Source organism: Dama dama, chromosome 27 (genome assembly GCF_033118175.1).
Source record: "Dama dama isolate Ldn47 chromosome 27, ASM3311817v1, whole genome shotgun sequence".
Lineage (NCBI taxonomy): Eukaryota > Metazoa > Chordata > Mammalia > Artiodactyla > Cervidae > Dama > Dama dama.
This window is the reverse complement of record NC_083707.1, coordinates 47,939,458-47,960,394: the sequence shown is the minus strand read 5'-3', so window position 1 is coordinate 47,960,394 and position 20,937 is coordinate 47,939,458. Positions and strand designations below refer to the sequence as shown.

Genomic DNA, 20,937 nt, shown 5'->3' with positions numbered 1-20,937 from the left:
CTTGAGAAGAGACCAGTCCCCATGACAACAGAGGTCTCACAGAGGCCCTGGAAAAGGATGGGCAACCTCTGTGCCCTGGGAGTCAGTCTCTGATGCCCCATGATTCCCCCAGTCTCCACTGAATCTCCTGTGGACACCCCGTAAAGCCTGCGACTTTTACCCTCCAACCCCAATACCCAGTGCAAGCCAGCTGCTGACTGCTCTGTAGCCCGACAGCTGTCAGCTCTCCAGGCAAGGCCAGGAGCCTGGCTGCTGCTGCTTTTTTTTTTTTCCCTGTATTTTCTTTTTAGTTCTCCCACTGCTGGTAGCTCTGGGGACCTTATTAAGATAATGTAATGTCATTACCAGTGGCAGCAGGAAGAGAAATTTCCTCCGACCATCAGGTTATCAAGAAGTCTGGATGGGTGGTGCTGGGAAAGCATTCTCCTCCCTGGGAGCCTCCAGGACCCAGGACCCCTTCCTTCCACTCAGGGCAATGAGACCACAAGTTCTGGCTCATCTTTCTCGACGAGAAGCACTCGGAGCTGGAAGGGGGACTGCCTACCGGGGCTTGCGTGGCTGTGACTTGTGCTGGCTCCCCGGTGCAGGGTTAAGGGACGAGATGGCAGACCAGGGGACAGGGCAAGAGAGGAGCGTGTCAGATTTGGACTGGGGAGCTCTGAGAAGCGGTCCCACACCGGCAGGCCATGGCCATGCCCACCCACTCACTGTACATTCAGTGGTCAGCACCAGGCAGAACTCCAGAGCATCTGGTGGGTTCTTATCTGAGCAGGTTCTGGTACCATCTGGGCCACGTGCTGAACGAGGAGGAAGAGAGCAGGGGCTGGCGGGCAGGGAACACAGAGCCCAGTGTCTCTGGGGGGCTACGGCCCCTTGGACAGGGCACGGTGATCAGGAACTCCAGCTTCGGGGTCTGGATCTGCCTCTGACTAGCTGTGTGACTTTGGCCAAGCCTCCTCCCCTCTCTGGGCTCAGTTCCCCCAACACAAAGGGGTTGAAGCAGGTGCTCCCTAAGTTCACACCCAGGTTTATGACCCCATTTATCACCCAAGATCAGGAAAGCCCTGGACCCATTACGGCACTTCTCTATGCCTCCACTTCCTCCCAAGAATGATGGAAATTCCGACTTCATGGGCTTTAGTGAGATAAGGTATAATTACCTGCACAGTTATGCCTTCACCGGAGCTCATGATTAGTTCTGGCAAGAATGTCCCTGAGCCTGGGTCCCTTTTTTGCATTTTCTGGGGGCCAGTGCTCCTTGCCCATGAATCTGCTGCTTCCTGCATCATCTTGCTGTCTAGGCGCCTAACAAGACAGGTCCCCAGGAGCCAGGGACAGGACAGTGGCTCTGCAGGCATGAGGGGCAGCTAAGGAAACCACACACATGGTGGCCCTGTCCTGGGAATAACATGCCTGGAAAACAAAGGCAGCAAAAGCAGTCGCTGGACAAGTGTCCCCATCTGCCAGGAGCGCCTGTGTGGCTGAGTGGGGGCCACAGAATGCAGACGGGCAGACCCGGCGCCCAGAGCTCAGGACTTGCTGGGCGGGCAATGCTCATACGTATGTAGCTATCAGAGGGCAGGAGAAGGTGATGCAGACACGTGGTCCTCTGTGGCTCCCTCCTTGCTCCTTGAGTGACCTGCCCAGGGCTGCAGTGTTCAGGTGCTTTGGAAAGTCAGGGCAAAGAATGAGACCTGGGTGGAGGGGAAGGTATTATGAAAGATTGCACCTAAGTTTGACCTTGAAGGATCCTGGGGATTAGGAGCAGTAGACATTTCGGGCAGGGCAGTTTGCAAGGGTGAAGGCAGAGCTGAAGGACGAGGGTGCAGGGAAGAGGAGGGCGGGAATGAGGGGCTCATGGCTGGGAAGGAAGAAGCGCATCTATGCTTGGACATCTGGTGGGAACCTGAGGATGGAGTGTGGTGTGTCGAAAGATATGCACAGAAGGGGGAGGAGCCAGGGCTGACCAGCATCCATCCCATAATATGGCAGTCTCTGAGCCAGGGGCACTGGCAGTCCAGCTCATGCCAGCAGAGATGCAAAGATGCAAAGCTGGCTAGAGCAGGGCCCACTAGGGGAGCAGAGTGTCCATGTGGTATGTGGGTGCAATATTGTGAGGTATGCAATACTGTGGTATGTGGGTGCAATACCATGACCACTGTGAGGAGGGACAGCAGACTAGCAAAGGAGAGAGGGTGATTCTTTTTTCCAGCTTTGTTTATATTTGACATATAACACTGTGTATATTTAAGGTGTACAACAGTGATGATTTAATATGCATATATATTGTGAAATGATTACCCTCAGTCATGTTAGTTAACACACCCACCACCTCACTTAGTTACCTTTTTTTTGTGCTGAAAACATTTAAAATCTATCCTCTTAGTAACTTTCAAATACACAATACAGTGTTGTTCACTATAGTCACCAAGGGCTCCCAGATCTTATTCCTTTGTAACTGGAAGGCGTGAGCTTGTAAGGCGACTTCAAAGCTATGCTAAGGGTGAGTTAGCACAGAGGCCAATAGACAGGATTGGGCGCCTTGGAAGATTTTAAGGGGAACCCACCAGACTCCTAGTCCTGAAGGAAAGTGACTAAGAGTTCAGCTGCTGAGAGTCAGGCTAGAACATTCCAGCTTCACTCATGATGCCCCTGCCAGCAGACAGAGAGAAGAGCCATGATATATGAAGCCAGCCAGCCAGATTCAGTATTAGCCCATTATTACCAAGATGCAAACACTCTCAGAACTCTAAAGGTCTTCCCTGGTGGCTCAGATGGTAAAGAATCTGCCTGCAACGCAGGAGACCCAGGTTCAATCCCTGGGTCAGGATGATCCCCTGGAAAAGAGAATGGCACCCCACTCCAGTATTCTTGTCTGGAGAATTCCATGGACAGAGGAGCCTGATGGGCTACAGTCCATGGGAGTCACAGTCAGATACAACTGAGCAATTAACACACACATTGAGCCTCCCATTTTAGAGGTCAGGAAACTGAGGCCCAGGGCAGCTAAGGACCTGGTCTGGTTCTTGGAGTGTGCCGAGCCGGGGCCCAGCTCTGCCAATGCACTTGCACATCACATCCATGTGGAAAGGCCATTACTGAAATAAGGAGGCTGGGCCACCTTAGAAAGCCATTCCCTCCCTGGAAATGGGCTGGGCAGGATCAGTGTTTTCAAGGTCCTGGGAAGCATACTGCTAGCAATGCAGGTTACTCGGCCCCTGATTCAGACACGCTCCGGTAAACTAAACGATCGCTCATTTTTTTCCAGGACTAACTTAAGAGCTCCGTCCACTCCCCTCCCCACTGCTTGCAGGAAAAGTCTCCCCTGGGGACAGTGGCTCCTGCCCAGGCCGAGCTGCTCCCACAGCTTGGCCCAGCCTTCTGGCCCCGGAGACAGAAGGCTGGCTGCCGATGCCCTGGTGTAACTGTCTGGGCTGCACTTTTTGAGGCAGCCCCTACAGGCCTCAGGCTGGGAACACTCCGTATGAAAATCCTCCAAAGAGCCTGCAAACAAACCCCGCCCAGTTAGCCCTCCAGGCCCCTCTGCCCCTCACTGCCTGGTACCTTTGGGAAAGCTCTTTGACTTCTCTGAGTCCCCAGCTCTTCTGGGATCCAAGTGAGGAAATTGATCCAGGTGTGTTGAATTAAGCTCATGCAAACCCAGGTTCCTGGTCAATAGGAACTCATGTCTGGCCCTAGGTTCAACTCTGCACAGAGAAGTTAAGTAACTTGCCTAAAGGTCATCCAGCAAGTCAGTGGAAGATCTGTAGCTGGAAGGGGTTCCCACACCCCTAATAGGGGCCCCCATCCTGCTCTACACCTTGCTTGTGAATAATGACCTTCCAGGGCCATTGAGATGGTATATTCGCCTACCCCGAGCAGGCACTCAATGAGACAAAGTTACAGTCACCTTCTCAGCACTTCTCACACAGTTGGGCCAATCGCTGCTGAGGTGTGATTTATTTTAGATGCCCTAATGAAAAGCTCAGAAGAAGCAGTGCATATTTAAAGGAGGCCCTTGACATCTGAAGATTTACCACTTGCATTGTCCACTATTTGAGGGTGACCCTCGGGCTTGATACTATTAAATATATATAATAGTAATTTTTTTTTTTTAATCGACCTTATAAGGTTGCAGTGAGGATTGAATGAGAGGATGTATTTAAAGCCCCACTGATGACTCTCCACCAGGCCCTGAATCTCCAGGATGGAGTCTCTCAGCCAATGCTGAGCACCGAGTATCAGTATCTCATCAGAACCTGAGCGAATGTGTGGGGTCCCAAGTCACAGTCCCCAGCACTGTACAGCATCCCTCCAGGGGTACAGATAGCGCTTTGCACCCCACCCTTCTATGTTCACACAGCCCACAGTGCAGGACTGAGGACAGAGGCCTGAGCTCTTCTGGTCCCAGCTCAGTCAGACACAGCTTAGGGACTTCACCTACCTCCCTGGGCCACCGTTTGCCCCCAGCCAAGTGAAGGATTAACCTAGGCAAGTGGTTCTCAGACCAGCAGCAGCAATGGCTTCTGAAAGCTTGTTCAAAATGCAAATTCTCTGCTCTTTCCCCACAGACCTCCTGACTCAGGCAGTCTGGGAGTGGGGCCCAGTCCTCCGTGTTTCATCAAACCCTGATAATGGCTCATTACGTTTGAGACCCACTAGCCTAGACGCTAAGTCCCCTTCCTGCTCCAAAATCCAATCACCTGGATGAAATGTGGATTACGGAGACCCTAAGAGCAGGATGCTGGTGGGGGGAGGGTGCATGAGATGTCACAGGAGGGTACTCACTGTGCAGTTGTGGGCAGCTGGTGGGTTGTGGGCAGGGCAGGGACCCGGGGGGTGGGGGGTTCTGGTGTGTGGAGAATACCAACCCTCCCTTTCTCCTCGCTGCCCGCCCCACTCTCCACCCTCTCCCCCCAGGTGCCTGCCCGCCTTCTAGAGACGATCCATCCTCCTGATCCTTCTCCCCTGCTCCCCCCTAGCGTGCTCATGAAAGTCCTTTTCTCTCCTGCTCTGCCCCTGGGGAGCTAGTCAGAAAAAAAACGAGAACCAGTGAGACCTCTAGTGGCCAGGGGGACACCAGGCGGCCAGGACCCGCTCCTGCTGGTGTCCTGGGCTGCTGCTGAGTGTGGTTTAAATCTGACCACTTTAGGGCGGGTGCCTGGGCTCCACATCTGCTCCAACCTCAAACCCGAGCCAAAAATGACAGGCAGATGCTCCACCCAAGCCACACCTGCATGGAGGAGGTGGGAGTCTGGACACAGCTTCCTGGCCTGAGGGGCCTGGTCAAGGAAGGCGCAGAAGGCCGCAGAGAGTTCTCACGGCTCCACTGACTCCACCTCGGCCAGCCTGAAAGGCTCCTTTAGCTGGTTTAGGCAGCATTCAGTCTTTACAAAAACAGCCTTGAGATGTCAGTCCTCCTTTCAAGACCACCAGGAGGTGTGTGGAATCCAGTTCAACACAAACCCAAATTTCTGTGCATCATCTCTGGACACCAGGAACTGATGTCTCATGCGAGGTTCAGCTCTTGTGCAGAGAGGTTGTTATTCACCTAAGGTCACTCAGTTAGCGGTGGGTCTGCAGCTGGAGTAAGGGGCTCCCCCACATCATAGCTTACCTCTGAATAATACCACTTAAACCCTGAAAAGCTTTGCCCTGGCTTAGGCTGCATTCTTGTTGCACCTGGCTCTTTTGTAAACCCTGGAATTGTCTGCAGACAAAGAGGAGAGCCCAGGGCTGGAGCTAAGAAACCACAGTGCAGGAGACTTGAACAACGTGTGCCTGGTATCTGTAACTCTCAGATTAGTGCTGAGGACAGGCAGGTCTCAACAGCCCAGGGGCTGAACCCAGAGGGAAGACCCCGTTGCCTGGAGAGAGTGGAGCTGAAAGTGTGATCCAGTATCAGAAGTGGCTCCCGCTTGGAGGACAATGAAAGATCGCTGACTTTCGGGGGGCCTATGGCCTATGGCCCCCCGAAAGTCTATTTTCCAGTGTGTGAGACAGGCCCTGACGGAGTGGATTCTTCATTCTCTCTGATCTTATCTCTAAAAGGTGTTCTGGAGTGACAGAGGCCTTTCAGAACCCAGCTCCCACTCTACTCTCCAATCCAGGGGAGGAACCACACCTGTTTGGAGTGGTGCAGTAGTTGAAGGTGGGCTCCCCAGGCGGCACTAGTGGTAAAGAACCCACCTGCCAATGCAGGAAATGCAAGAGATGCAGGCTTGATCCCTAGGTGGGGAAGAGTCCCTGGAGTAGGACATGGCAACCCACTCCAGTATTCTTGCCTGGAGGATCCCTTGGACAGAGGAACCTGGCGGGCTACAGTCTAAGGGGTCACAAAGAGTCGGACACGACTGAAGCGACTTAGCACGTGTGCATGTGCACACACACACACACACACACACACACACACACATACAGTGCTGCTGCTGCTGCTGCTGCTAAGTCACTTCAGTCGTGTCCAACTCTGTGGACCCCACAGACGGCAGCCCACCAGGCTCCGCTGTCCCTGGGATTCTCCAGGCAAGAACACTGGAGTGGGTTGCCATTTCCTTCTCCAATGCATGAAAGTGAAAAGGGGAAGTGAAGTCACTTAGTTGTGCCGGACTCTTCATGACCCCATAGACTGCACCCCACCAGGCTCCTCCGTCCATGGGATTTTCCAGGCAAGAGTACTGGAGTGGGGTGCCATTGCCTTCTCCACACACACACAGTAGTTGCAGGCAAATTTTAGCCAGGGTCCCATTCCTGGGGGTTGACACCACGGCAGTAGGGAGCCTTGGCTGGTTCTGGAGGGAGGGCAGCAGGGGTTTCAGGCAGGGACTGACTCCGACTCTGCGTTGCAGGCAGGACAAGCTGAAGATCCACATGAGGAAGCACACGGGGGAGCGGCCCTATCTGTGCATCCACTGCAACGCCAAGTTCGTGCATAACTACGACCTCAAGAACCACATGCGCATCCACACGGGCGTGAGGCCCTACCAGTGCGAGTTCTGCTACAAGAGCTTCACGCGCTCCGACCACCTGCACCGCCACATCAAGCGCCAGAGCTGCCGCATGGCCCGGCCCCGGCGCGGCCGCAAGCCCGCGGCCTGGAGGGCCGCCAGCCTGCTCTTCGGGCCCGGCGGCCCGGCCCCGGAGAAGGCGGCGTTCGTGATGCCCCCCGCGCTGGGCGACGTGGGCGGCCACCTGGGCGGAGCCGCCGTGTGCCTCCCGGGCCCCAGCCCCACCAAGCACTTCCTGGCCGCGCCCAAGGGCGCGCTGAGCCTGCAGGAGCTGGAGCGGCAGTTCGAGGAGACGCAGATGAAGCTGTTCGGGCGCGCCCAGCTCGAGGCCGAGCGGAACGCGGGGGGCCTCCTGGCCTTCGCGCTGGCCGAGAACGTGGCCGCCGCGCGGCCCTACTTCCCGCTGCCCGACCCCTGGGCCGCGGGCCTGGCCGGCCTCCCTGGGCTTGCCGGCCTCAACCACGTGGCCTCTATGTCTGAGGCCAACAACTAGGCTGGTCCTCCTCCACCTGGCTCCTGCTTTCCCGTCCCCTCCCAGGCCCACCTGCCCCATCGATGGGTCTGAACTTTTTATTTCAAAAGGAAGAAAAAATAGCAGCAGCAGTGGTATTTTCCGGGCCTCCTGAGGCAGTTGCCTCCCCTTTGCTGGTGTCTGAGATGGGCATCTCCTCCCAAAAGGCCTGGCCTCTCCCTGGCTGCCTCTCCCCACCCTCAAAGAGAAACTCACAGGGGCCCATATCACAGCGGGGGCCCCAGGCCATGTGTCCCAAAGTACCTGGGAGCTGTGAGGGTCTAGAAGGAGGAGGTGGCTTGGCCAGAGGCAGACCGGATGGAGCAGGGAGGAGGGTAGGGTCCTGAGACACGCGCCCTGTGAGCCCTTCGGCTTTGTGGTGGAGTCCCTGCTAACTCTGTTCCAATGGGTTCATTCTCCCCATCTCCAGTGGTCCTGGGACCCTTAGAGGAGATGACCTATTGGCAGGGAGGCCTCCTGGAGTCAGGAGTGAGGTTCCTGGAATCCAGGCCCATTTTTCCCTCCCTGTCCTGTGACCTTGGACCGCTTCACCCTCTGTACCCCAGTTTCTCCCTGCTGTGAAAGAGGGCTGGTGATTTCATTTCCCTCTCCCACCCACCCACATGCTCATATCTGCCCATCCCTCCAAAGAGAAGCCTTGCGAGAGCAGGAGCTTTGCACTCCTAATGTCCCTGGTGACACTATTTTACTGGACTTAGTTTTATCACATCCATCTTTACATTAGCACAGGTGAGAAATGTGGCCACGCTAGACAGGGTGACAGAGGAAGAGGGCTTGGGTGGGGCTTGTCCACAGCCCCCAAGCAGCTTTGGGTAACTCCAAATCCTACCTCCCCTAGGGGCACATCCAGAGACGACCACCTAGCATGGTCCCCACCTCCACATACCCCTGGCAACGCCATAAGGAGTCTTTCAGGACTCCTGGGGCCAACACGGAAGGACAGGGGCCACCTCTAAACACCTGGCTGTTGCCTCCCTCCATCTGATTCCCAGAAACAAAGCGCCCAGTAACCCAAGTGTGTGTTCACTTTTTGGTTGTGGGCTTCTTGGGGCTTTGGCATTGCTGTGTTTGAACACCCACAGCCCCTCCCTGGCCCCCCGGGGAGGAAGCCGGGTGTGCTGTGTGGGGAATCAGAGCCTTGGCTGCAGGACGGGCGTGGGGGGCTCTGTGAATGAGGGCTGTCCACCCCCTCTCCCGGGCTCTCCGGTGGGCAGCCGTCCTGAGAAGGAAGACAGCTGGAGCCTTCCTGATCTCTCCGCTTTCCTGCCCTTCCCTCCCTTTTCTTGCTGAGTTTGCTTTTGTTTCTCAGTAGCCCAGAAGGGAGGCGAGTTCATCTGGGTGGGTGGGTGAGGGCTGGTGTCCCCAACCCTGGAGCTGTGGACACAGAGACTTCGGCTCTTCCTATCGCCTTGGCTTCTTCCTGAGCAAACACACACACAAAAAAACAAAAAGGCCAGAGAAGACCACAGACTCTGTCACTCTCTCAGCTCCCCCACTCTCTGAAAGAAACCCCTGCCTCCACACACCACCTCTGGCCCTTTCAGCCAGAGGGAACTGTTGCTGACACCCTGTGGTCCTCGGATGTCATCTGCTGGGCAGCCCCTCTCAGATTCCTGTCTCCATTTCCTCCCTTCACTTCTGGGACCCACCAGCCAACATGCCCACGTCCCCTCTCCTCAGTCAAGGGAGTGGGGCTGACCCAAACTTCAAGAGAAAACAAGGGAAGATGAACAAATTAAAATCCAGTGGTGTTGGGGCTTTTGTTTTTATTTTGTAAAGGTAATGACTTCTTATAAACTCAATTTTTCAGATGACTGGTTAGTTCTTTTTGTTTTCTCTTGGTTGCAGTTTAGAGTTGTACATTGTAAAATATCCAAAGATGTCGAGTACTGTATGATCAAGAACTTGAAGCAAATGGGTCGTAGGGATGTTTGTGTTTTGTTCCCTTTTTTTTTTTTTTTTTTCTCTTTTGGATGTTCCGATTTCCCTGTCTGTCTGTGGGAGAACTTTGGAAGTTTTTCTATTTATAACTTTTTTTATGTGATTGCTTTATGTAAAATGACACTCAACAAGGTTTGCCTTAGTGATACAAGGGACAATCTTCCATAACTTTGGTCGCACGCTGCATCCCATCAAGAAAAAGTCTCAGCTAATTTTCTGGCCTATTTATTAAACAGTATTAACTGACTGGATGAAATGATATTGAGAGTTGCACTTCTGTGAGAGGAGATAGCCACAAGACAATGTGCAGACATTTGTGGCTTTAGAGTTTGACAATTGGGTGTCACAAACTTATAAAAATGTTGAAGACACCTTTATATAAAAAAATTACAAATCTTTGACCCTTATTTAATAACATGAGGGACAGCGTTTTAAGTAAAAGAAAGCCACAGCTACTCAACTCGCTGGTTCCATTGATTCCCCTTTGCAATGTCTTGCAGGTGTCGGGGTGGGGGCTTTGAATGGGGTCAACTCTACTCAGAACCCAGAGCTCAGGTCGTCAGTGGTCCGCTGCAGTTTTGATTCGTGAGGCTCTGCTGGATCATAAGCTTGTGGGTATCTGTGACTCCGAGTGTGAGGTATGTGTATGTGTGTGTTCACACGTGCAGATATAGCCTTTGGTGTGAGAGCAAGGGAGAGTGAAAGGGGTGCTAACCATTTTAACATGACAGTCCTACCAGTCACCTAGCTTGGCATCCAGAGCAACCTGTGGCTGGCCTTGCTACCATCTCAGCCTTTTCCTTTTATTCCCTGGCACTGGCATTGGACTTCTTCTTTATTCACCTGATTGTCTCTCCCAAACAGGGAACATTAGACCCTGAAGAAGATAAGGGAATATAATGGGGTCAACCCTACTCAGAACCCAGAGCACCGACTCTTGGAGTAAAATTGATCTTGAACCGCATTTTCTATATAACCAAGAGTTAACCTAGAGTTGCTTTTCTGTCTTCAGATCCCCTTTCCTGGCGTGGTAAGCACTCTTATAAACGCAATGCAGCATTTCTCAGTACAGGGAAAACAACAATCTGGGTTTCAGATCCAGACTCCAAGACATGTGTCCTCAGGCTGATCGCTTTCCTACCTTGGTCCTCACTTGCCTCATTCGAATAGGAAAAGAGATTGAGTTTCTCCAAGAAACTCAGGAACTTAGAGCTTCTCCAAGTTTTCTACCCAAATTAAACACCCCTCAGCCAAGGGGGCCTGCCAGTTGGGAGATTGCGAACTGAATTTTAAAGAAGTAGCCTGAAGCAACCTTCCCCATAGTACAAAACTCCTCTGAAGTCTCCTGTTGTGGCTTTGAAATTCACGCTTTTGCATTCTATTACACAAGGGGCTTCCCTCGTGGCTCAGTTGGTAAAGAATCCACCTACAATGCAGGAGATCCAGGTTCGATCCCTGGGTCGGGAAGATCCCCTGGAGAAGGAAATGACAACCCACTCCAGTATTCTTGCATGGAAAATCCCATGGGCAGAGGAGCCTGATGGGCTACAGTCCATGGGGTCGCAGAGTCGAATAGGACTAATGCAACTAAACCACAATACAATAGGTATGCATTTGTCTTAATTTTAAAATACCATCTTGAACATGACTTGCCTTCCCTCCAGGATCTTCCAGTAAAGTCAATGCCCCTTGGCTGCCTTGCAACTTGGAGAGGCCCAAGCGCGTGGCTGACTGAGGACTTGAGGATAAACCTGGCCCCGTGCGAGGACTAGGAGGGCAGCTGCTCGTCCAGATCTGGCTCAGCTCGTGTAGTCTAGCATCACTGGGTCCCCTTTCTGGGGATCGGTGTCCACTGAACGCCAGAGGTGAACAGGGGGAAAGGATAGGGAAGTGGGCCCACTGGACCCTGACTTCTGGGGGCTCCTGAGCTCATGTGAGTGAAGTGGCCTCTAGTCCTGGCCAGTTAGGTGTCTCACAGAGCCACGTAGGACCTGGCAGGCTCCCTGATGTGCTCAGAGTGTGGGGGTACAGACAGCAAAGGGAACTTCGGTAGACAGGGAGGGCCAGGGAGGAGGCCGAGGCCACTGAAGACAGGTCAGAGAAGCAGGTGCGTCTTAACCTGGAGAAGAAGGTTTAAGAGATGTTAGAACAGGCCTTGGACCTTCTAAAGTTCTGTTAGGTAGAGACTGGATCATACCAAATGTTTGGCCAAATCAAACCAATAGGGGAGAGATTCCAGGAGACAGCCAGGTGCCCAAGCAAAGGAAGACGACTTCCTACCACATGGAATTGTCCTAAAGGGGAATGAGGTCCCTTGTGAGGGAGTGAGCTCTTGGTCACTGGAAGTGTTTAACCTCGCCTTCCAAGAAGCAGAGATTTCTACGTGGAAGGAGGGCTTTCTGGATGGCCTGTCCCTTGGGTCACGCCATCTGACTTATGAAAAGGAGAATATCTATCCTCATGGAAGAAGGTGGTACCAGGAACAGGGGGTGACGAGTGAAGAAGATAAGTTGGGACACCTTCACAAAACTCAGTGTGGGGACTTATGGCTGCCTGCTAGCCAATCCCCCCCTACCCCCCAGTGACCTGGACTCAGTGAAACAGGACTCAGTGTAGAAAAGGCCCTGATTGATTGTGAAATCCCTGACGTGCGACAGGAGAACAGTAATGAAGCAACAGGAAGTTAAGACTGTCTCCTGTCTCAGGCCTTCATCCGAGCCCAGGGCCCGCCCTTCCCAAGGGGAGCAGAGGTCCCCGCCACACCCCGCACACCTCTGCGCAGACCCCGCTTCCTCCTCTCCTGGGACCTCACCCTGGCACTTCCTGCCTGTGCCGTTTCCAGAAACGGGGGTAACTGGGTTTCCCCTTGCACTTTCCCCTCTGAGAGCCGGCGGAGGGAGGGCTTCTGAAGGGACAGTGAGAGAGGGACAGGGGTCTCCTCTGTCAACCCCCTCCATCGGAAGAGGCTGTCCGTCAGCCCGCAGAGGTCCCGCAGGCGGGGAGCGCGACCCGCACGCAGAGGCTCCGACGCCACCCCGCCCCCCGGGACCTGGGACAGCTTCTAGAACCAAGGATGTGTGTATACGAGGCCCCACCTCCCCGTCCCTCCGGGACCCTCCCCTCTGTCCAAACCCTGAGCGGAGGAGCCACGCGGCAAACGCGACTCACAGGCTCCCTCTTCCGGCCCCTGCAGCCCCTGCTCCCGATCAGGATGGAAAGAACGGCCCCAGCAAAGCAGGTCAGTCCGGCTGATCCCGAGGGATGGGCTGGAAATCAGACCAGTGGGCAGATAACCAGTCTGCTCCAGCCTCACAGCCGCCCCCCTCCCCTCCCCTCCCTGCGTTGGGCACCGGAGGGGAAGGGACGGGGGACGGGAGGCAAACAACAGCTTCTTTCCTCCCTTCAGGTTTGAAGCACTGAGGATGGAGTCAAATACGCATTTCCAGCAATTGATGGGGAGAGAATTCCCTGGGGAAGGTCCTGCTCATTCTCCCTCCTCACCACACCCTGGTCAGGGATGGCTGTGACCTTGAGGGGCAGCGCCACAAGGCCCAACCAAAAAAAAAATGGGCCCAGAAATAGCCTAATAAATAAAGACATCTCAAATCTGGACAATTCTGGAAAACCTCAGAACTGATCACTTTATCTGCACCAGACACGCGTGCACACGCACACACACACAGGCACACACACACACACTCTCTCTCTGTCACACTCACACACACATACACAGTCACACACACACAGAGTTATCACACTAATGATACACAGGCTGATGTCATTCTTCCTTGTAACAACAGGAGACCCAGCAGTGCACCAATGAGACCTGGCAAAGGTTTTCCCCACCAGTCTCCCTACTGGAATATTTGTAACGCACACCCACATTTCCATCCTTTTGGTTCCTCTATTTAACCACGAACTCTGACCCTGACAACTAGAGCAAAAGAATAAACAAATAGGTTTCTGGAATAAGGAAGGAAGATAGGGTGAATCAGATCCCGTTCCGGTGTTCCTCTAAAAATGAATAAATTAAGGGCAAACCCTCTGAGTAACATAAGTCTTTATGCCCCTGGGAGATACTTACCTCCACTGGTCAGCTGGCTCTTAGCCTGTGGGGAACACGTCATTATCCCTATTTGTATCAATCGTGGTTCTTAGTCAAACACCAGACCGCACCCCAGATAGCTTAAGTAGAAAAGGCTTATATTAAAGAAAATTAAGTCCTTAATAGAATCTCCATAAAGGCCAAACAGTCAGGCTTGTGGGGCTGCCAAGCTCAGTTGCACAGGTTGCATACTGCACATGTCTTTTGAGCTACACCATTCACACCCTAGACAGGGTTGTATAATTCATTGTTATACCACGTACTAGATTTCTACATCATAGCAATTTCCCAGCAGATGGCAGTAAAGTGTCCAGATGTGGTGCCCTTGTCTAATTTGCACAAAGTCCATGGCCTGAAAGCCAGGAACCCAGAACCACACTAACGCGCACTGTGGCCAGTTGCTCCAGCAGAGATTTGATGACTGCTGCTGCTGCTCATGGTGTCATGATGATAACAGGCCCACACCCCACAGCTCTCCTGACTAACACCAGGCTGGGGACACTGGGACTTGCCCTGTGGTCCACTCTTTACCACCATTCTCCCTAGAAAATGGATTCTACTCTTATGCAGTTCCTCCTGTTGCTCTGGTCCTGATGCATCTGAAGGGAGAAGCTCAGACCCCATGCCTCAGCCTAGATGCAGGCTGACCAGGAAGTAAGCTTCTGGCTTCCACCTGAGAAGGAAGGATTCACAATGCAAATTCTCCCAACAGAAGAAAAATTCCAGTAATGCCAGGTGGCCTCAGAACCTCACATGTCCATGCAGTATTTTGCAGATGAGGGGCCCAAAGCTCCAAGCAGCAAAACTATGAGAACAAGGCTACCGAGTGAGCCCTAGCAGAGTTGGGGCTGGAGGTTTGGTCTGCTGACTCCTGGCCACTGTACAGCTCTCTCCCCTTAGAAGCTGAGGCCCAGAATGAGGGAACCGAAGTTGGCTTAACCAGAGCTCCTACTGGCAGTTTCCTCCAGACACCTCAGTCCTCTACAGCGCTGGTAATCGTCACTCAGTTTCCCCCTCCCCGAGCCTATGAAACACTCAAAGTTGCCTTTCCAGGCAATAAGCTTGGTCAGCACCAATCTTTGTCCCCTCTGCCTCTCACAGCGGATACAGCCATCTCTGCTTTCTCGTTCCATCCAGGGGCCTGGAACTTTAACCCACACTTCTCTGCTTTGTTACTGAGAAGTCTGCTCCGTGCTGAGTCTCCCTCCTCAGCATGGGTTTCCTAATTTAATCCTCATAGCAGAGGCTGAAAGTGTGTTTTTAAGAAAATGGTCTCCTGTTTTGCCATTCCAACATCACTTCTGTAGGAGCCTCACTCTGAAATACAAAAGCGCCTTTTCATTTCCTGGTGGCTGGGATGTCCTACGTAGGTGGTGTAGCAGTTGCGGGGAGAGAGGGTGGCTGAGCAAGAAAGAACATGCAAAATGTGCCACTGTGGACACCCTAAGGGATACTACCTCACTTTCTCCTCCAGAGGGCGCTCCTGGTGTCTGGAAGGATTAAGAGGCTCCCTTCCAGTCTGCATTTAGGCCCCGCCCCCTGCCTTTGTGGGGCGGGGCCGGAGGCGGGATACTTGCTACTGAGCATCCTGGTTCAGCCTCAGGTTTTTGTTTTTGTTTTTGTTTTTGTTTTGGTTTTGGTTCATAGAAAGGAGGTGATAACAATCTACTTGCAGGGCTCTGAGAGGGCCAGAGGGGCCATGGGGAACACCAGCCCCACCTGCCACTTAATAAATGCTCAATCCACGCCCATCTCCTTTCCTCATTCTTCTGTGACCCAGCAATAGCATTTGTTAAAAACTTTTTTGGATGTGGACCATTTTTAAAGTCCTTATTGATTTTAGCTCAGTCGGTAAAGAATCCGCCTGCAATGCAGGAGACCTGGGTTCAATCCCTGGGTCGGGAAGATACCCTGGAGAGGGGCATGGCAACCCACTCCAATAGTCTTGCCTGGGAAATCCCATGGACAGAGGAGCCTGGCAGACTACTGTCTGTGGGGTCGTAAGAGTCAGACGCGACTTAGCGACTAAACTACTACTACTAATGAATTTGTTACAATACTGCTTATGTTCTATGTTTTTGGTTTTTTGGCCATGAGGTATGTGAGGTCTTAACTCCCTGACCAAGATTCAAACCCACAACCCCTGCACTGGAAAGTGAAGTCTTAACCACTGGACCACCATGGAAGTCCCAAGCATTTGAAATAATTGTGCTTATTTGTGTTTCCTTACATATTTCTTTTTGTTTTATTCTTCAAGTGGAAAAGGAAGGAAGGAGGGAGGAAAGAGAGAAGGAAGGAGGGAGGGGAGGAAGGAGAGGAGCAAAGCTGCACACATTCCTTATCCCAGTGATTATCTGAGTTGTTGTTTTGGATAATCTGATGATGATGGTTAATCAATTGCCAGTTCCTGTGGGGAAGGCTGGGAGAAGGAAGTGACAAGGACATCCTCTTTTTAAATCAGAATGATTGAGCTGGTAATTTCTCAGGGTTTGCCTGGCATGTAAAGCTGTTTGAGGACACCCAGGGAGACCCACTCAACTTGGCCAGTGTGATTACATGTGGCTGGGCCTCCTCTCCAGAGGCTGCTGGGTTACAGCCCAACCTGCCTCAGCTCCCAGAGCACAAGCAGGGACCACTGGAGGGTTGACAGCATCTGGCAGCCTATATTAGGGGGCCGCCTGGAGCTGGTGTACAGAAATAAGAATATGCAGATTGTGACCTGCTGAATTCGGAGGTGAAAGCCACCCACATGGGGATGGCAGGGAGCTCCCTGGGATCGGTTTGATTGAAGGTGCAGTTTTATTTATAAAACACTTGGACAAAGAAAGTAAAGTCACAAGATTTATTGCTTACAAATCCCAGAAGTGGGGCGAGGGGATGAGTTGGGGGATGGTTAATCCTCTGTGGTGAGGAGGAAGCAAGCACCTGGTCTTTAAGAGGTGGTTGGGGTGGAGGTCACTGACTTTCCCCAATCCAAACGCAACCCCAGCAAAAGCGAAGCAGGAACTTGGGGCAGGAATCTTCAACTGAGGTTCTTATCTGAATGTCCAGACTCTGGGTGTGAGTCAGATTGTCATGCTGTAAAATGCCTAGGCAGCAGCTCCAAAGAGCTGTGTTCTCATCACACACACACACACACACACACACACACACACACACACACACACACACACCAGTGTGGGGTAGAGAGTTGAGCAGAGACCGCTGTGCCAGGAAAGAAGGAGTCGTGATTTCAGAATCGGATGCTGAAGAGTTAGGTTTGGAAAAGTGGGAAGGGTTGTCAGTCCTGCCCTTTGGCCTCGAAGCCAGGCAGCTGCCCTGGCCCTGTGTTTTAAAAGGGCTCTCCCTGGGGCATGGAATCTTAAAAGCTGATGGGGATGTGCCCATTCTAGATGGTTCATGCACAGGGGATTGGGGACCCCTCAATTCCCTGTCCAAACAGCCTCAAGCCTGCTCCCAGTTCCTGCATGGACCTCTCCCCAGATCTTTCTTTCTGGGGGCAAGTTGCTGCTCCCTTAAGCTGAGGACAGCAGAGGTGGCTGTTTGTTGGGGAGGTTGGGGAGGTTGGATAGAACTTAAACATACGGACTTAAATGTTCACATGCCAGACATCTCAGCATGCAAGACGGAACCATGGTGGGATGAGACGCCTAGCCCTGCCACCTCCCAGAACCCCAAGAAATCTGAGACTAACTGGAACCTGGCTTCCCAGGTCTTTGTGAAGCTATGCTTGTCAGAGTAGAAGGATGCAACATAGTTTATTTAACAACTTTTCTCTTGACTTCTGTGTTTCAATCTTTAGACACATGACACATGGCCCTCTGTGCTCTCAGCGAAGCCCTGCGAGTGTTAGGGAAAGACTGAGGTTGGGGTCTAGCTGTTGTGGTCACTGATGCCCCACAAAGGAAGGACGTGGGGTGTGAAGTCTGGCGGGGGCAGGGGCCCTGACACTGCCTGTGCATTTTGACTTCACGTGAAGTCGCCTGCACTTTATTGAAGAAGCTGGATGCACTGGGGTACCAGCAAGCAGGGCTTTATTTCCCCACTACTTCTTTCACCCCCACTCTGCTGATCACCCCACATTTCTAGAAGGTTCCATATGTTTTCTGGTTACAGTCGGGTATAAGAAAAGTCTCACTTTCTGTTGTCTAAACAGTCCAGCCCAACCCCGCACCAAAGCTTCCATGTCTGTCCCATCACTGCAGCTCTCCTACGTTCCTTCACAGAGTTCAGGCCTGAAACAGGCTCAGGCTCCTGCAGTGGGGACTGGACAGGGGCTCCCTTACCCTATTTCGGCAGCTGTAGCGAAACACCGCAGACGAGGGGCTCATAAACAAGAGAAAAGTGTGTTTCCCGCAGTTCTGGAGGCTGGAAGTCCAAGATCGGGGCACTGGGAAGCTTGGGTTCTGGTGGAGGCTCTCTTCTGGGTGGCTCGCTTCTGTCTTCCTGCCATGTCCTCACATGACAGCAAGCAGAGAGGAAGCAAGCTCACGGATGACTCTTCTAAGGGCACTAATCCCATTCATGGGGTTTCCACTCTCATGACCTCGTCTAACCCTAACCTCCTCCCAAAGGCCCCACCTCCTAATACCATCATACCTGACTAGGGTTTCAGCATATGTGTAGGGGAGGAGAGAACAGAAGTGTTTAGGCCCTAGGTCTCCACTCCTTGCACTATGTCCTCTCATGCCCACTAGCTACTGTTCCTGGCTCCTCTAGGGTGCAGCAGAGAGAAGGGCCGCCGGAGAAGGGCAAGGTCTCAACGCTAGTGAACCTAGGAGTGGGGTTTTATTCTTTCCCCAGCTGGAATCTCCAACCTGACATTGTTCCCCTGATGGAAACGAGGCTCCTCTGGCTGATTTCCTACAACACCTATGCATGCATGCATCCGTGCTAACTCACTTCGGTTGTGTCTGATTCTGTGTAACCCCATGGACTGTAGCCCACCAGGCTCCTCTGTCCATGGAATTTTCCAGGCAAGAATGCTGGAGAGGGTTGTCATGCCCTCCTCCAGGGGATCTGCCCAACCCAGGAATCAAACCCATGTCTCTATTGTCTCCTTCATTGACAGGAGAGTTCTTTACCCCCAACGCCACCGGGCACCCCACAAACCAGCCTGAGTCCAGATGGAAATTCCGCCGGGGAGGACAGCTTACACCCCTCCCACATGCCACTTGGAGTTGCACTAAATATTCCTCTGTCTGAAACTGTGTCTTTTCAACTGTATGAGCAGTCCTGAGTCCCAGCATTGGGAAACTCCACGAATGGGGCAGACAACAGAAAGTTTCTGCACATTTCTGCAGGCTCTATTTGTTGTCTACCTGGACACTGAGACGTTCTGACCTTTAAAGTTCCCTTCCAGAAGGCCCTGGTGAAATTTAATTATAGCCTCCCACACTTTATTTTATTTGAACATCAAAGACAAGTGCCTGTCTAATCTTTATAGTGAGACATATGAAACAGAGCGTCAACAGAAGTACTACATGCAAGGACTTGTGTAGGCTATTCATTCTCTTTCCAACACATCACTCAGAGTGCTTGCAGACAAGCCAGGGGAGACTAACAATGAAGCAGAAAGGGAATTTACTTAAAGGATATTGCAGCTCAGAGGACTGACAGGAAGCTGGAGAGACAACTCCAGAAAATGGGGAGGAAACAGAGGCAGGCCATTAGCAGCACCACCACGAGCAGCCGGAGAAGCTGCCACTCCATGCATGTCGGCTCGTCTGGGCATGTCTCTCTTCCCAGATGCAAATTCCCAGGCAGGAGCACCTTGTAGCCAGGCTACAGCACAGGGCCTCCAACAAAAGGGATGTTCCTGGTCCTCTTAGCGCCTGCTCATTCTACTATTCATTTATGGAGGCGTCTCCCCCCCTGGAAGAGTGACTGCATATAGGATCGCTGAGTGTCAGAGGTCCTGGGCAATCATGTGCTTGGTCTCAGAGCAACAGTCACAGCTCTGTTACTCTCATCCATTCATATGAGAAAAAAACATCATTGTGGCTTCTGATTTCAATAGCAGGTCCAACCATGGAGTTAGAGTTTCATATTCCAAAGTCACTTGTTTATGATTAGAGGGTTTTGGAAAGTTTCCCTAATCATTTATTATCTTCAATCCTATTTTTTCACTGCTCAGGATAGCCTGCTGAGCGCCCACGCATGTAAGGATGGCCTGATGGGGTTACTAGAAATGAGGAGACATTTTCAAGCCTTCTTCGGCCAACTGATTCTCTGTGCAACCTTGAAAAAGTTACCTCAGCTCTCTAAATCTGTATTTTATGAAAATGAGGGAGTAGGTAGAATGATCCCCAAGGTCTCTTTCCACTTTCACTGCCAGGTTCCTTGTTTCTGTTCCAAAGAACATTTGGAAAAGGGGTAATTTCCCAATCCAAAGCTGTCCCCATCTCTTTTCAGGTTTGAAGTTGCCCAGTATGCAAGATGTGTATAATCTGAGGTTGTGTGAAATAAATATTATTGACTCCACTCTGGGACCAAAATAACCCACTGGGGATGCCACTCAAGTCAAATTACCAAACAACATGCAGCATTGCTTCCACTCTTTGTCTTTGCTGCATGGGAAAGTTTGCTAACTAGTCTTTTTGCAGACATGCATGCGTGCATAGAGACATGCAGGCATGAACACACAGACTCACACACGCCCATGTTATCATCACTGTGGCTTAGAGCAGCATATGTGGTTTATCTCTGCAAAAGGCTTTCTTTTTTATGAGTATTGCTTTAATAGAAAACACAGAACAATTTCTTGGGCTTTCTCTCTGGTCACACTCCATATTTTGACTTTATTCTCTATGTTGGATAGGTTGCCTGTCTGGAGATGGGCCAGTTGACATCTGTATACAGAACAGAATCTGGCCAGGAAAGTCCAGACCCCAGACAACTGATTTTCTCTGGGGAGACCATCCTGTATCTTTACCTCCAGACTCCTTGCTGTGCAGGAGGTGGGACAGGGGAAATCGGGGTGGGATGGAGTGTGATGAAAAGTGCCTTTGAAGTAACAGCCAAGGGAGCCTGAGCATACATCGTATCTACTTTCAAGTTTTGTCTGCAGATAAATTTCCATGACCAGAGTCAATGCTGTGCATTGATTTATGAAGGGAGACCAACTTTCCAGAAGCCCTAAGGGTGCTGTTGAGACAGTGCTCCTAGAAATGTAGGAGGGCAATCAGGGGGCAGGGAAGTGGGCATGCCTCTTTTCTCAGGTGCACGAACAGAATTCTTAGTGATGAAAAGCATACTCACAAACCACACACGTTATTCTGTATAAAACACACAGATCTTTATTTCATTCAATTCAGTTCAGTTTCTCAGTCGTGTCCAATTCTTTGCAACCCCAT

General features: G+C 51.9%; 1 protein-coding gene across 4 annotated transcripts in view; it reads left to right on the top strand.

Moving 5' to 3' along the window:
- Positions 1–9,357, top strand: part of ZBTB7C (zinc finger and BTB domain containing 7C) — a 300,342-nt gene extending 290,985 nt beyond the window's left edge. For all 4 annotated transcript variants that reach the window (XM_061130872.1, XM_061130873.1, XM_061130875.1 and 1 more), the window contains one exon: positions 6,846–9,357. In XM_061130872.1, the coding sequence (XP_060986855.1) occupies positions 6,846–7,497 (652 nt within the window). In that variant the 3' untranslated portion in view covers positions 7,498–9,357. The remainder of the gene's footprint in view (positions 1–6,845) is intronic.
- Positions 9,358–20,937: the final 11,580 nt, after the last annotated feature.